Source organism: Lotus japonicus, chromosome 4 (assembly GCF_012489685.1).
Source record: "Lotus japonicus ecotype B-129 chromosome 4, LjGifu_v1.2".
NCBI lineage: Eukaryota > Viridiplantae > Streptophyta > Magnoliopsida > Fabales > Fabaceae > Lotus > Lotus japonicus.
In genome coordinates this window covers 28,655,990-28,672,284 of record NC_080044.1, presented here as the reverse complement: position 1 = coordinate 28,672,284, position 16,295 = coordinate 28,655,990, and the positions used below count along the sequence as shown (strand labels likewise).

Genomic DNA, 16,295 nt, shown 5'->3' with positions numbered 1-16,295 from the left:
TCTCAACCTTCTGGCGGTCACTAAGATGGCAAGCGCTGCTTTCTCAATTTTTTGATACTTGACCTCCGCACCTTGCAGCATATGACTCACGAAATAGATAATATTTTGTTAGCCATCGACTTCCTGATGGCGTTGTCACTAACATAAAAGTACATATGCAATGACACACCTTGAATGGGCTTAGAAAGGACCGGTGGCGTGGATAACATTTGCTTCAGGCGTGTGAAAGCTTCCTCACATTCAAAGGTCCATTCAAAAGTCGTGTTCTTATGTAGACACTTGAAGAACGGTGCCCACCTTATCACCAGAATGCGGAATAAATCTTGATAAAGTGGTGATCTGTCATGTCAAGCACTACACTTCTTTCAAATTACTCGGGATTTTCATCTGTTGGATCGCCTTGCATTTGTCAAGGTTTACCTCGATACCTCAGGAAATGATCATGAACCCAAGGAATTTTCCCCATTGTATGCCGAAAGAACACTTTTTCTGGGTTTAGTCGCACATTATGCTTCCTTATCTCGCCGAAGGCCTCTGTCGAATCCCCGCAGTGGTCCTCGCCAGCAGCCGATTAGACAATCATATCGTCAACATAAACTTCCATATTCTTTTCGACCTGCTAAGTAAAAACCCTATCCATCAGCCTTTGATATGTTGCCCCTACATTTTTTAAACCGAACGACATTGTTCGATAGCAATAATTAACTCTGGCGGTCATGAAAGTTGTCCTGTCTTCATCCGCTGGGTGCATTCTAATTTGGTTATATCCCAAATAAGCATCCATGAGGCTGAGCATCTCGTTCCCTGAGCATCTCGTTTACCAGTTTTCCAATGCTTGGCAGAGGGTAAGAATCTTTGGGGCAGACTTTGCTTAAATCTGTGTAAGCAGTGCACATTCGCCATTTCCCATTCGCTTTCTTCACCATCACCACGCTTGCCAACCACGTGGGATACTTGATTTCTCGGATAAATTGACCCGCCAAGAGCTTGTTGGTTTCCTGCTGCACTACTTTGTCTTTCTCATCACCCATTCTTTGGCGGGTCTGTAAAACGGGTTTCACTCCTGGGTTCAAAGCTAACTTGTGACATATAAAATTGGAATCTATCCCCGGCATATCTTGAATTGTCCAGGAAAATAAATCTTAATTTTCCCTGAGTAGTTTTTCCAACCGCACCTCCTAGTCCTTTAAAAGTTTAGTTCTCACCTTGAGGACTCTCTCGCCAAAGTTCAAACCCTTAGTCTCTTCAATGGGCTCTGGCCTGTTCAAACGCCCCTCGCCTCAAGGATCCCAGCTATTGGCGAGTCAATTTCATATCAACGATTCCCCATCGCCGCATTCTTTTTTCCATACAAATCCAAACAATTGTTATAACATTCACGTGCACGGCGTTGGTCCACCTTGATGCGACCTACCTTCCCATTGTCTAGCGGATACTTGACCGCCAAATGAGCAGTTGAAATTATCGCACACAAATGATTCAAGGTATTTCTCCTAATGATGACATTATAAGAAGCTACCACTTGCAACACCAAGTACCTTACCCTCAGGGTCTTTGCACATTCCCCATCGCCAAAGATAGTATCAAGATCCAAATAACCTTTCACCCAAACTTGTTTGCCGACGACCCAATTAAAGTTCTCGTGTAAGGGGGTAAGTCACTGTCTTTGAGCCCAAGCTTTTCAAAAGCATCACCATAAATTAAATCTGTCGAGCTTCCCTGATCCAAAAGCACTCGCTTAATGTCAAAATTATTCACTCGCAATTTGACCATTATCGGGTCATCCTTGTGTGGCTTGGTATCTCCAAAATATCCTCGTGTGAATGTGATATCTGGGTATTGGTCTCATCGAATCCAAACAGAAACTCCTGAACTGAATTCACAGCCCAAACATATTTCTTCCGCTCGGTATTGGTTTCACCGCCCCTGCCAAATCCTCCAGCAATCGTATTGATCGTTCTAAAAGGTAAGCCATGGGCGAACGTTTTGTGGTGCCCTGGTGGTTCTTGTGGTCAAATTCACTTGATTCCCTTGTCTCTCAGGTACTTCCTGGCAATCATTTCTCTTTACAAACCTACCCAAGAGCCGCCCCCCCCCCCTTTATCTACTTCTCAATCTCCCGCTTCAGTGTATAACAATCATTCGTTTCAAGACCTACTACATGCGCGATGATACTCGCACCATTTATTCATGTCCACATTACTTGGTGGGGGCTTAGCCATCTTCGGATTGCCAATCATATTGGTATCCTTAATTTCGCGATAAATGCTCGCCAAATTGGTGTTGAGCACGAGACTTGCTTCCTCTCGCAGTGGCGCAGGGTATGACTACTGCCAAGGACGATAATAATCGTATGTTCTGCGTGATTGATACGGAGCTTGTCATGGTTGTTTCGCTGCTTGCGGCACTTTGCCCTCTCGCTGCTTCACTTTCTCGCCACAATCCCTTATTGAAGACCACGACGACACTGCATCCTTTTCCCCCGCCTCATCTCTCAGAAACTTCAATGCATCATCTTCCTCCTTGAAGATGTACATATGAGCTCTTGAATGGATTTCGCCCATTGTGGTCGCCGGCTTCTGACTCATTTTGTTATTTAAAGATCCAGGTCGCAAGCCATTTTTGAATGCCCCGACCCATACATCGGACATTATGTCCTCAACTTTTACTGATGTAGCTCCAAAGCGCGCCATATAGTGCTTGAGAGTTTCACCCTCCCTCTGGCGAATGTTGAACAAATCATTGATCGTCACATTCTGAATTTGGTTTGTCGAGAATTGCACCAAGAACTTCGAAGAGAAATCCATGAAATTAGAAATTGATCGTGGCGGGAGAGTGGTGAACCAAGCCATCCCCGTTGACTTGAAAGTTGAGGGAAACATTCTACACTTCACAGCGTCGGAGGCAGCGCTAATGACCATTTTAGTGTTGAAGTACAGGAGATGATCCTTAGGATTGATATCACCATTGTAAGACTCCAAAACTAAAGATTTCATATTCTCCATAATCGCCACATTCTCAACCGTCCGGAGAAAGGCCAGAACTCTACCACATTCTCCGCCTCTCGAACGCCATCCTCCTGATAAGCACGCTCATAATGTACATAATCCCACTAAGCCTGCAGATGCTCATTATGGCGTTGAATATCCCCAATGTTGTGCATCATTCTAGCCCGCTCCTCTTGAGTGACCACCAGTGGTGGGGATGGAGGTGGTGGCGTTTCTGGCGCGCGCATTGGTGACCGTGGTGGCAAAGGAGGTGGAGGCGGGGGTGGAGGTTGTGGCAGAGGCAGCGGTGGTGGTCCTGATGGTTGAAGAATATGCAGATCTGAACCAAAAGAACCCAGATCTGGGTTTTCAAGAGCCAGATCTGGCCTCTTGATACCGTGCATAACTCCCCTCGCCAGATCTGGCTGCACGAATTGCCTAGGTGGTGGAACGCGTCGCTGTTCTGGCGAAACCCTACGCTGCCGACGTCGGGTCTCCATGACTGAAAGCAAAATGCCAAGCTCTGAGAAACACTAAGCTTGAACACGTGATCTGGGAATAGAAAATTTATCGATCCCCACAAACAGCGCAAAGAGGGCGAGGTAATAACCTAATCCTCTTTAGATAAAATGTCCAAATGTTCTTTACAATGATGTCAAAGTCCCCTTTTAGAGGGAGGTTACACGAAGCCCTCATTCTTTCATAAATGGAGCTAGTTGGGCCTTAATGAACACGACCAGATTCCCTCACATGTAGCGACCGCCCCTGGCGATCACTCTAGTTAAAAATCCTACTCTATTTAAGTCTTACCCTTTGCCCCTGGCAGGTATCTTGGCGCTTGATCCCAATTCCCTTAGGCGAGCCCCCATAGGGATTGAGGGTCCTGCCCAGTCCAATATATGTGAATAAAATTGTAACATAATTTGTTGTTAATAAGAAAAATGTTAATAGTGAATGAGCTGGAGTGTAATATTATTGTAAGCTTGAAGTTTAGAGACATATTAGAAAACAGTAAGGTAGTGGGGTGAAATTTACTCCACTAATAGTTGAAAACAAATACTTTTTAAAGTTGTCTAAATGATTCTAGGTAAAGTTTGGGTTAAATAACTCTAGAACTAGTTATATCATACAAAAAATGAAACTTACAATTGCAGGAATTCCAATAATATTATCCAAACAAAGGATTTTGAAAATACAATTAAATTCGCTAGGATTTAAAATACCTTAAATTTCTAGATTTCCCCATCAAATCCACACTGCAAAATTATTATTTTTATTGTATAATACAAATAAATAAACCAAACTGCATCACTTATAAGTGTTTGGTTTATGAGAGAAAGAAAAAAGAGAAAGAGAGAAAATGAGTAGTGAGAAAGATGTGAGAAGTAGAGTAGATTTATAGGTTAAGTGGTATGAAAGAGAGATAGCTAGAGAAGAGAGAAATATACGTTTTGTATTCAGAAAAATCTTGTTTTAGTCAATTTCTAGCGATTCCATACCGCCACTAAACGAGTGACAATGAAAAAAAAGCGCCAAACCAATTTTAAGCACCTTTTTTCCAGCTAAGTAACAAGTTGTTGTTCAAGATCATCAGAAAAGTACGAAAAATCTATAAAAAAAAATCAAACACCAACCATCCTCTCCAATTTGGAGAGACTCAAAAAAGTTGTGAGTCCCACCCAAACTCTCTCTTTGCTCCACCCTAATGTATCATAAAACATTGGTGGGTATCCGTCTACCATGACTGCCTTTCCATATCTTTCTCTTTCCTAACTCTTCCTTGACTAACAAAACATTGGTTTAGTGGAACATGACAAAGTCTCGTAGGTTCGACCCCACTAATCCGCTTAGGGTGAGCTAAATGTAAGTTTTCAACAAACGTTATTTAAGGCCGACAATTTTTCATGCCTTAGATTAGAGCACTGCCAATTACAAAAAAAAATAGTTTTATCAAAGCAAAGTTCCTCTAGCAGACTAAGAGCATCTCCAACGCTGGTTCCTTAGACTGGGTGGAGATACTAAGGAAAGTTCATTATTTTTCTGCTCCATTGAAGCTTGCTGACGTGTCTAGTTGGTTCTTTAAAATTAAAGTAGAAGTAGAAGAAACTCTACTTTATGGTTCCTTAGCTTAAAATATTATTATTTTCTCCCACTTGCATCAATATATGTGGTATGGTGGAACTCGAGTAATTGCAAATATATTATAAATATATGTGGTATTGTGAGACCCGCGTAATTGTAAAGTAAGAAACCATGGTTTGAGGAAAATCTACTACTTCAGTTCCTTAAATCTTATGTGTCAATACAAACTTACATGAGGGGATCCAAATTCTCCTTCATTAAACAGAGTTGGATCGCCTCATGTGTTAATTCTCCAATGACATGGTCATGTGAAGATCTGAGCCATTAATTTTACTTTAATGAAATCAGAGCTCTTAATAGATATATGGAGAGAAAAAATTAAAATTGCGTGAGAAAAAATATTGACCATCAAATTTCATTAAAAAAGTAATTAATGACTCAAATCTTTCGCATGTCATGATCGTGTGAGATAAGGGTTGGGGAGGGTTCAGGGTTCGAATCTTGGAATAGAAATTTGAAGGAATTTTCTAACTTACTAACAACTAACCACTAGTATTTGCCTATAAAAAAAAATGATCGTGTGAGATTAACGTATGAGGGATCCAAATCAGTTTAATGAAACAAAATTCAGATTGGGGCTGAAGATGCACTAACAACCGGCAGTTATTGACTAGTTTGACACCCTTGGTTTCACAAGTCAAAACTCAAACTTCCTTGTCTTCTACCTCTCTCACTCCTCGTTCCCTCCGACCGATCAACACTCGCATTCTCCTTTGAACTCGATCCTCTCTCTCTTTTCAATTTCAGATTCTTCAATCATATCCCTCTTTAATGGCGTCAATCTCACACGCGATCACCACCACCACCAACCCCTACCTTCCTCACCTAACTCCAACCCGCTCCCGCACACTCCGATTCTTCCACTCCTCCAGTTCCCCTCTGCCACCCGCCAAGAAAGCCGGCGTCTCCGCCAAACTAACCGCCCGAAGCTCCTCCTCCGCCGCCGTTGATTTCAGCGACCCTGATTGGAAAACCAAGTTCCAGCAGGATTTTGAGGCCCGTTTCCGCCTTCCACATATCACTGAAACGTTCCCAGATGTCGCTCCTATTCCTTCCACGTTTTGTCTCAAAATGAGGTTCGTTTCTCTTGGTTTTTTTTTTACATAGGAAAGATAAATTGTACCATTCAGGGATTGATTCCTGGACGTCCCCCACCCAACCATATGTCCCTGACTCTTAACATTTGAGCTATTATTCGGGGACGTTTCTCTTGCTAATTGTGAAGTCGATTAACTCAATTTAAATGCAATATATTATTCTTTGTTAATTTTTGTTTTTTGTTTATTTGCTTTGGGACTGTGATTATAGAACTCCGATTAATAATGATCTTCCTGGTCATTATATCTCCGATGAGGAGTGGCATGGCTACATTAATAACAATGACCGAGTGCTTCTTAAGGTATGGTTGTTTGTTCACATTCATCTCTCAAATGTTGCTAGAGATTCCTTAGCTTCATATTTATATGTCAATTTTACCTTTAGGAATGGTTGTCTAATTTCTTATGATGTTCTGTTTTTGTTATTAGTTAATTTTGTAAAATGATTAATAGTTAGGTAAAGGGATGGTAAAATTGGTTGAAATGTTGATTAATTTTATATTTAACTTTTTAAATGATAGATAAATATAAAAACACAGAAAAATTAACAGAGGAAGTAATTCATTGGGAAGAGTTATCTTAAAATCAACAGATAAAGCTTTCACTAATTTTTATTGAACTTAGCTCTCCATTTAGGCACATATAATGGTATAATGCCTTTCATTCTTTTTTAAGTGTTGTTTAAGAATTTAAAACTGCTTAAGAAATGTGATCAATGTCTTTTTATATTAAAATTATTTTTTTAATTTCGTAATACGTCCTTTTATCTATTTAAGCTGTTATCTCCCAATAATTCTCTTTTTCATTAATCAATTAGGCGAAAATAAGGGTGTAGTTGATTTGATAATAATTGATATTATATTGACACTTAGAAAGGAATTGAGAGAGTACTCCTGTTTGACTAGCACAAACTGTTGATTGAGACCTTAGTTTTGGAGGGGGTTATGGAGGGAAGGGGATGGTATATTTTTTAATTTTAGATTTGAAGAATTACATAGTATTTTTATAATAAGTAAGATATTACTAGTATATTATGTTTATGCTAGTTTATCATTTCATTCTTTTTATTTTTAAAAATTATCAAATTGGATACTATATATTTAAAAATAAAAGTATACCCTCCCCTTTCCTTCCCTCCAAATCCCCCTCCAAAACAACCCATAAGCTGTGCTTGCTGTTTTGATGTTTGAAAAGCATTCTCTGTTATCTTAAGACTGTTTTATCTCTACCTTCTTACTTGGACTAATAAATACACTTTATGCATTTTTTTAACACTTATCCTGGCATCTTTTGTCTTCTGTAATCTGTAGACACTAGATGAAAGTTATAACTGAATGACAATAATATGTGAGTTGATGTGACTGTTGGATATTGATTGATGCTCTTCTTCATTTGAGTTTAAAAATCAGAAAGGTGGTTCTGAATATTAATTTTCTATTTTATTTGGTCTTTCAGACAATATACTATTCATCACCTACATCTGCTGGTGCTGAGTGCATTGATCCCAATTGTACTTGGGTGGAACAGTGGTAAAACATTTTATTCCCCAATTTTAAACTTGAATGTAATAATTTATTGAACATATTTCAGTCCATTATATCTGATTTCTGTTATACAAATCTCATCACAGAGCATTTTGCTTTGTCTTTGTGAATGCCGCATCTGCTATCATGCCAGATATTGCAGCAGCATTTGCAGCTTTCAGTGTGACTGTAAGCAGGGGCTGAAAACCCCTCTTTCCCCCCCACCTGATCCACTATTTGTTTATCATGATAAAGGGATTCCAGATTATACAATTAATTTTTGGACATTAGGATGTGAATATTATACTCACCATAGAGCTTCTGTAATAACGGATTAGTTTTTTCAGAGTTACTAGATAGTTGTTTTACTTATAATTTCTGGTTTTGATATCTTTGTTAGTGTTCAGGGTATATAAAATGTTTTTTCTACTTTCTAATATTAGTATATATTCTAAGAGGTTCTGAAATATATATTTTTAGGGTTCATCGAGCTGGGCCTCGGGAAAAGATATACTTTAAACCGGAAGAAGTGAAGGCAGCAATTGTTACTTGTGGAGGGCTATGCCCTGGTCTTAATGATGTTATCAGACAGGTTAGTTTATCATCTCGTTGTTTTACATAAAGCTTTGACATTTCTTATCGAAAGAGTAAAGGCTAGCAGGTGGTTTGGAAGTTAAGGTATCAAAATTTTATTCGAGAAATGTTACACTAATTCATACCGATTATATTTAATGTTTGAGACGATTACTATTAGTCATTACTAAAATTTTCTGGAGAAAAAGTTCTTGCACCTAAGCTATTGATTAATTGACTTAAAATATATTGTTTGTTTTCATATGAAATATGTTATAAGATTTCCCCCTCCCCCCTTCTTTGAATTTGGGTATAGCAACTATATTATTTTTATATCTTGTAGTTTAGCATGTTCCTAGTTCATCTCCCATTTATACCTAGTTCTGATTATGTGGTCGCTAATATGTTTGTGTAATTGCTTCGAAAATCAATCTGGTGCAGATTGTAATCACACTCGAAATATATGGTGTAAAAAAGATTGTGGGGATTCCTTTTGGTTACCGGGGATTTTCTGACCAAGAATTGACTGAAGTGCCGGTAATCTCATGCTCCAATTCTTGGTGATTTTCAGTTGATTCATCTTAAAGTTGTCTAGAACATGTGTTGTTCATCATAATGACCCTTCACTGTATTGGGTTTTCATTCACAGCTGTCAAGGAAAGTGGTCCAGAATATTCATCTTTCTGGTGGAAGCCTGTTGGGAGTTTCACGAGGAGGACCTGGAGTTAGTGCTATTGTGGACAGTTTGGAGGTGATTAATTTATCTGATCTATTATAGCACCAACTGATGATTTTGGCATGATAAAAGGTGCAATATTTGTCTGATTTCTGTCTCGTGATATACTCATTATTGATTTCAGGAAAGAGGGATCAACATGCTTTTTGTACTGGGTGGAAATGGCACACATGCTGGTGCAAATGCAGTTCACAATGAGGTTTCTAATCTTCTAGCCTTGTATCAATTAATCATATAAAGTTTGGTTTATTTTGTTATCTAGGTTCAGTTTCTTATGCGGAAATGATATCTTGGTAACATACTGTTCATTGAAATTCATCGAAATGTTCATTTTCAAATTGGCTTGACTTCCATATTGTTATGCCTTTCTGTTAGCTCATCTCAGGGTACAATGTTCACGTCAAAGTGTTTGTTTTGTTCCAAATGTGCATTATGTTTTATATTGAAGGATCTTAAGTATCATTTTATATACTGTTTAAATTTTGGAATTGGTCCTGCTAATTTGAGGGTTTCTTTCATGAACTGAGATTCGTTGTTTCTTGCAGTGCCGCAAAAGACGGCTTAAGGTATCTGTAATTGGAGTTCCTAAAACTATTGACAACGATATTCTACTGATGGACAAAACTTTTGGCTTTGATACTGCTGTTGAAGAAGCACAGAGAGCAATCAACTCTGCATATATTGAGGTAAATTTCTCATCATTCCAAGTCACTTTGACTCCATCCAGTTATAGTTTCAAGTGAACCACTATTAAGATATTTACATTTCTTCCCTTATCTTTTATTAGGCACATAGCGCGTATCATGGAATTGGGATTGTGAAATTGATGGGCCGTAGTAGTGGATATATAGCAATGCAGGCATCCCTATCTAGTGGCCAAGTTGACATATGTCTGATTCCTGAGGTATTATGCAAAACTTAGGTGGATGGTCCTGTTTTGTTAGTCATACTGATAAACTGATATTAGTTTTGGCTGTGGTTTTAAGGTGCCTTTTAATTTACATGGACCTCACGGAGTATTGAATCATCTGAAGTACCTTTTAGAAATGAAAGGATCAGCTGTGGTCTGTGTGGCAGAGGGAGCTGGACAGGTGATTTGGGTTACATAATTAATTTTGTATTAACATTTTGCAAAAATTTAATTTTTAACTCTTATGTTATACGTATAGAAACCTTATCCGATGTAAAATATTACCGAAATTTCATTTTAAGACTTGACATTCAGATATTGAAACATAAATTTGATAGCTGATAAATTCTTACGCAGGATTTACTTCAAAAGACTAATGCTACAGATGCTTCAGGAAATACTGTATTTGGAGATATTGGTGTATATATTCAACAAGAGGTTTGTATTACTTGTTTATAGTTCTTTCAATGATCTAATTTGTTGTTGTCTGATGATCGAATGGATATATATTGTTTAATTCATTATATCTAGTAAATTTTACAAGAAATATGAAGAACATCCAAACTGGCTAGAGTTGTTATCATATTAATTTTTCCCTAGCCTAATGTATGTGGCATACCTCATTTTTAAGTTCTTCACTTTATCATTCAATAGTATTTTAAAGTATCAATCTGTGAATACCTTTGTGAATTCACAGGAGACATTATTTTTTTGTCAATTTGGTCCCTGGCTACATCAAAACTGAACATTTATTTTGTACATACTCATATTCGATTTGAAGCCCTCCTCCATCCAATTAGAAGTTAAATATTTGAAATTTAGGATCACACAATATGTAAAAGGAGTGAGGTTTTAGGTGCTTGAGGATGGTGCTTTGTAGTTTTGGTTCTTTTTGTTTTGTGGGGTTGGTTGTTCCCTCTTTTTGGTGGCTTTACCCCTTTTTTTCTCCCCTTGTATAGGGTCATTAGGGTGTTCTCTGGCTATCTGCTGATAAATAATACATTGTGTTTCTGGAGTGGGGTTTTTTCTTGGTATTCGATTGGGAATCCTCACAAGACTGTGAGATAAATTCTTGGGCCAGGGATGGTGGTTAGGTAAAGTCCACGTTGGAACTTGGAATGATGAGTCAAGAATTTGAACTCCTGAAATCATAGATAAAGTTCACCTAGGGTCACAATCTACTTTCACTGCAACCAATAACCGTTGGTTAAACAATAAGTTATACATTTGAATTCTGATTACCCTGGAAATAATGTGATAATTTAATATATTTCCAATTTTTGCGATTATAATAGCTATTTATTAAGTTAATCTTTTGGAAAATCAAGTGCTCTGCTCTTAAGCCAAATCTTGTCAAAACTTGGATGCTGTGACTTAACATAAAACTTCTTATGCTAAAGTTGTTTTCTTCTCCAACATCCTGATGAGTATGCTGTCGACAAAATAGAAAGCTAATTCATGTATTCTTGAAATGAGTGAGACATGTTGTACATTGAACCATTTGATGTGTTTTTGTGAAGTTCTCATAATGAGACGCTTTCCGACTACTATTTCTATTAAAAACAAGTAAACTCAATAATTATTCTGGGCGTAATGCCAATTGCCAAGCACGATGTCTTGGTAGTATGTATCGAAATTGTGGTTTTGGTTGCGGTCACTGCGTTTGTGGGCATTACTGCTATCACAATGCATACTCTAGTAATTGTGGTAGAAATTTATTTTGTTTTTACTGAATGTAACTCATCATGATTCAGCCCCAAAATCCCACATCCCTTGCTCCTACCTCCCAATTCCACCTTTCCTTCATCACTATCATCCTAAAATCTCCGTAGCCCTTGATTTCCATTTAAATCTTGTAAACAAAAAAGTGGAAGAATGGAGAACAGTTCTTTCGAGAGCCTTGAGGCCCTAGTGGTCAAATATGGAACCTATTGCATTATCTCCATTATGGTATTAGTTATGGATCTTCGATTGAATTTTAAAGACACTGCAATTGCATATGGTACATTGGCTGAGACTGCCACAACCAATACATTGCAGTTACATCACAATGCAGTATGTAACTTAACACCATGGGTGGTATGCTTTCCCTTGTTGTGTATGCTTAACAAAGTGTATAAATTCATTGAATTCTTTTGTGATATTAGATAGGTTCCTTCATTCATATTTTTTATTTATTGCATATTTTATTCTGACAACTTTTATATTTCAGACAAAAAAATATTTCAAGGAGATTGGTGTTCATGCTGATGTAAAATATATTGATCCAACATATATGATCCGTGCATGTCGAGCAAATGCATCCGATGGAATTTTATGCACTGTACTTGGACAAAATGCGGTTTGTCATTCTATCTATCTCTCCCTCCTTATTTTTCTGATAGAAACAACAAAGAGGTTTATAGGCGTGTTTGTGATTTCAGTTTATTTTGTTAGTTCACATAAAGCTGTTTATCAAAAAAAAATTGTCATCAACATTCGATTGCCACCACTTTCCAGGTGAAGCAGTAAAAAATTTATGTTTATGCTTCACTCACTCAATTTAACATTGAGAATTTAAATATTAGTCCAAGTTTTATTTTTAAAGCAAAAGATATGATTGAATGATGAATGTGTCGAGATACAAGTCCTCTCGACAAAGGATCACAAAACCCCCATAATAGAGGCAAACTTGGTTAGGCCTCCGCCAAAACAAAAACGATACAAACCAAAGTAAACCAACCATTCAAAAGGGACAAAACCAAGAGCCTGCCTTCGCCTGGACAAAAACACAAAAACCCAGATCTCAACCAATGGGAGAGGCCTCTATTTGGGTACCACATGTGGTGACAAGTTCAACCAAAATGGGATCCTATCAAACCACAATGAACAAAGCCCCAAGCTCAACAATCTAACATTGACTAATAGCTAAACGAATACTGAATCAAGTTCACCCAAAATCAGAAACAAAAACGCTCACCCCTCAAAGTTCTCCTTATCAAACCCATCCTAAACCAAACCCAACTGTTTACCATGCAATTGCAACCACATCCGATGAGCTCTCGCAGAAAACACAATCAGAGGGCTGAGGTTCGTGCAGAACGCCATAACCAAAGGGTCTGCCCTAGCAGGCGTAACGTCCAAAACATCGAGTTCATCAGAGATAACGACTTGAAGATTCTTCTTCTTCCTTCCTCTCTTAGTGACCTTCTCTCATGGACCTCTTTTTCTCCCAACATAAAAACCTGGGCCCTTAGAGGGCTCCTTCTCCACATAAGGAAAATGGTAGAGAGGTTCAAACCTTGAGAAAATCACCCCGAGGGGAACCTGCGAAGGACCAAGATGGTCTGACACTTGTCGCTGGTCACACACAACCCCCAGGTCATCCAGAGTAGCAGCATCAAATCCGACCTGTGACACGAACCAAACCACCACATGATCCTGCATCCGGTGAACCCACACTCAACTGCCCTGGCTCGTAACAACTAAGTTATCTCAGTTCCTTCACAGCGGCGTGATTGGTTCCTTCTTTATATCTTAATCTTAACCGCTTCTGCTCCTTGTTCTTTCATGCTTCTCTATGTCACATCATACAGGGTGACATAAACAAACATCAGTTGCAAAATGATAATAAACAGGGGATACAACAAAACAAATGAAAGCCGCAGAGAAGATAGAAGAAAAATCAATATGGGCTGAATTCTGCTTGGCAGTTCTGAATCAAGTTTCGCACATTTTGTAATTGATTTCTTAATCTCCTTGTGTTCCTTTTTTGTGTGGCGGTTAGGGGTTTCCCTGCAGCACCTCCCCGCCCCCTCAGTTGAAATCACGCCGCACCACCAGCTTCCTTCGCCTCCTCACCACCATGTGCAAGCAGGGGCTGCGACCAGAGTGTTCCTCGAAACAGGGGTCAACAGAGTGGGTCGCGAAATAGGGATTGCGAACTAAACAAGAACTGGGGTAGCGGCGGCAGTCGGAGAAGACAGAGCAGAAACTGGTGCATGCCACCCTGACAGAACTCTCTCAAGCGCACCAACCAACTTAGAGGAGAACAGGGGTTGCGACGAAAATAAGAACGAAACGACCAAGGGTGATGAAGCGGCGTGGCGGACGGGGACAGAGCAGGAGTTAGCGTGGTTGGCGGCGGAAGGCTGCCTGAAGTGACGGCGGCTGGCCTGAGGGCACGTGTGTCCCTTGTAAAGCTCCAAAGCAAATCCGTAAATCCCATCGCCCTCCACAAGCCACTGAAGACAAACTACAAGGTTCCTAGTTGGTGTACTTTGTTGTTCCAGAAAAATAAATGAAATTATGTAAATATTATTGAAATTTCAGAAAATTAGGAATTCAAGCCTTACAAATGTTGTAAATATAACTCTAAATAAGACATAAACATAGAACCAATTTGTCTCTGTTCATCTTCCTATGATTTGGTGTCCTTCACATGTTGGCTGAGACTTGAGAGACTCTGAGATCATGATAGAAACAAGAGAACTTTGTATCAACTGATTTGCATTATGAACTTAATTTTCTTGTACCCATCTCAAAACTTATTTAGTTTGAGATGGCTATGAAAAGCAAATTCCCTAGATATCTTACTCACTTATTTTACTAAGCGAGCGAAATTATTTCTTCTCCTAGTTTTCATCAATAGAGATAAGTGAACTTGTACAATATATATTACTATCCTTAGTTCCCAACCTTTCAACCTTACCAAAGACATTATAGTTTAAGATTTGGGTGTATTAGTGTGGTAAGCATAGTAGTCAAAATCGGGATTATGCGGTTAATTGCGGAGGTGGGTGTTAAAAGTAAATCACATGATCGTTAGATTTAGCAAAATTCATATATATGCATATAAAATAACATAAATAAATAAAAAACGCTTTAAATAACTAGAAACACTTAAAGAAAGTTGTAGTCATAACTCATAAGTTATAAAACATAATTCATAGGAATGTCATACTAAAACAGCCTTGGTATCAGCTCCAGTCCCGCACCACCACTGACTTACCAACCCCAATCCTCGATGGTGGAGGAGCGCCGAGTGTCGTCGACAGTGCAGTGGGGGAGAGAAGGGGCCTCGATTGCTTAAACAGTTCAGGGTCTTGCGAAACGGGTCATGTATAGGAAGTTGTCAAACCTGCGTCACATTGGTTGAGCTTAATTGCATAATCAGGATTAAGGTGCTCTTATGCTATTTAATCGTTAGAAAAGGATTACGCGATAGACTTTAATTGGCCAGGTGCATTTTAATCTCATAATCGTAAGATTTGAATTCAATTAGGATTTTTACTATTATGGTGATTAGTGATGTTTTATATGCTTTAAAACATGTTTGTATAATTGTTTCAGCTTATCTTTTCCCAGAATCAATTGCGACACCCATAAGCTACTCATTAGCAGTTTCTGCCCATATTTGACTTTAGCTTTAGAATCAATTGTAGAAGGATTTCCAAACATGCTTTTAATCTATTTAGTTTGATAACTAAATCTGTTACTAGGGAATAGTTTCCAGAGAAAAGCTTAAGGAGGTTTTTATTCTATCTATCCATGCATTTTGAACCCAAAGTCAGTTACTGCATATCTGATATTGATTCACTGCTTTGGCATTGCAGGTTCATGGTGCATTTGCAGGATACAGTGGCATTACAGTAGGCTTATGCAACACTCACTATGCTTATTTTCCCATCCCAGAAGTAATATCTCATCCCAGATTGGTGGACCCTAACAGTCGAATGTGGCATCGTTGCTTAACTTCAACAGGGCAACCTGACTTCATTTGATAAATATTTACCCTTTCCAATAATCTCAAGAGGCTTAGGAATTCAAACCTACTAGAGAGTATATCATAGGAAGACATCTTAAAAGCATGTCTGGCCAGTCTGCCAAACATGCATTTTGTGAAAATAATACAAAGGATGACATTTACTCCTTCTTCTAAAAATTGGTCATCTGTGTATAGCATAGCATGGCAGTTCCATTGTCCTGCCAATTGCATTCGAATTAAAATCTTAGAGAAATTGCTAAGCACCATGTGCTAGATTTTGATCTATTGTTTATGACATTCATTCAAGGGACAATTTTTAATGCGTATTTACAGATGAACTGTATTGCGTTTGAATCTCATGCCCCCATCTAATGGTTAATAGTAATAGTTCTCATTTGTTAAAATGAGCACTAGTTGTCACTTGATACACTCCCTATTTGTTAATATTTATATGTATTTTCTGTGTATTTTCTGTCCTTGGGATAAGCTTGTGGATTGCAGAGCATTATAAAAACCTTCCAGGTGGATGTTGGTTGAATATGTAAATTCCAGACATGGTCCTTATTCAATTTCTAGTTTTA

At 38.5% G+C, this 16,295-nt stretch overlaps 3 protein-coding genes across 3 annotated transcripts; 1 reads left to right on the top strand and 2 right to left on the bottom strand.

Moving 5' to 3' along the window:
- Nucleotides 1–2,381: 2,381 nt before the first annotated feature.
- On the bottom strand, nt 2,382–3,005 carry LOC130712582 (uncharacterized). Its single transcript, XM_057562409.1, has one exon. The coding sequence runs from the start codon at nt 3,003–3,005 to the stop codon at nt 2,382–2,384; it is 624 nt and encodes a 207-aa protein (XP_057418392.1).
- A 107-nt stretch (nt 3,006–3,112) lies between these two features.
- Nucleotides 3,113–3,487, bottom strand: LOC130712581 (uncharacterized). Its single transcript, XM_057562408.1, has one exon. It carries the CDS (start codon nt 3,485–3,487, stop codon nt 3,113–3,115), a length of 375 nt encoding a protein of 124 aa, XP_057418391.1.
- A 2,229-nt stretch (nt 3,488–5,716) lies between these two features.
- LOC130711683 (ATP-dependent 6-phosphofructokinase 5, chloroplastic-like) lies at nt 5,717–16,143 on the top strand. Its single transcript, XM_057561396.1, has 13 exons — nt 5,717–6,205; nt 6,438–6,528; nt 7,682–7,755; nt 8,230–8,341; nt 8,764–8,859; nt 8,972–9,073; nt 9,183–9,257; nt 9,604–9,744; nt 9,846–9,962; nt 10,045–10,149; nt 10,326–10,406; nt 12,181–12,309; nt 15,563–16,143. The coding sequence occupies exons 1-13, from the start codon at nt 5,901–5,903 to the stop codon at nt 15,728–15,730; spliced, it is 1,596 nt and encodes a 531-aa protein (XP_057417379.1). The 5' UTR covers nt 5,717–5,900; the 3' UTR covers nt 15,731–16,143.
- The last annotated feature ends 152 nt before the right edge of the window (nt 16,144–16,295 follow it).

What these genes read in the sequence shown, in the direction of transcription:
- LOC130712582 (XM_057562409.1), bottom strand. Translation starts at nt 3,005, where the DNA reads ATGGAGAATATGAAATCTTTAGTTTTGGAGTCTTACAATGGTGATATC.
- LOC130712581 (XM_057562408.1), bottom strand. Translation starts at nt 3,487, where the DNA reads ATGGAGACCCGACGTCGGCAGCGTAGGGTTTCGCCAGAACAGCGACGC.
- LOC130711683 (XM_057561396.1), top strand. Translation starts at nt 5,901, where the DNA reads ATGGCGTCAATCTCACACGCGATCACCACCACCACCAACCCCTACCTT. An exon ending in ACATATGTCTGATTCCTGAG is followed by an intron (nt 9,963 to 10,044) that starts GTATTATGCAAA and finishes TGTGGTTTTAAG; the next exon opens with GTGCCTTTTAATTTACATGG. An exon ending in GTGTATATATTCAACAAGAG is followed by an intron (nt 10,407 to 12,180) that starts GTTTGTATTACT and finishes TTTATATTTCAG; the next exon opens with ACAAAAAAATATTTCAAGGA.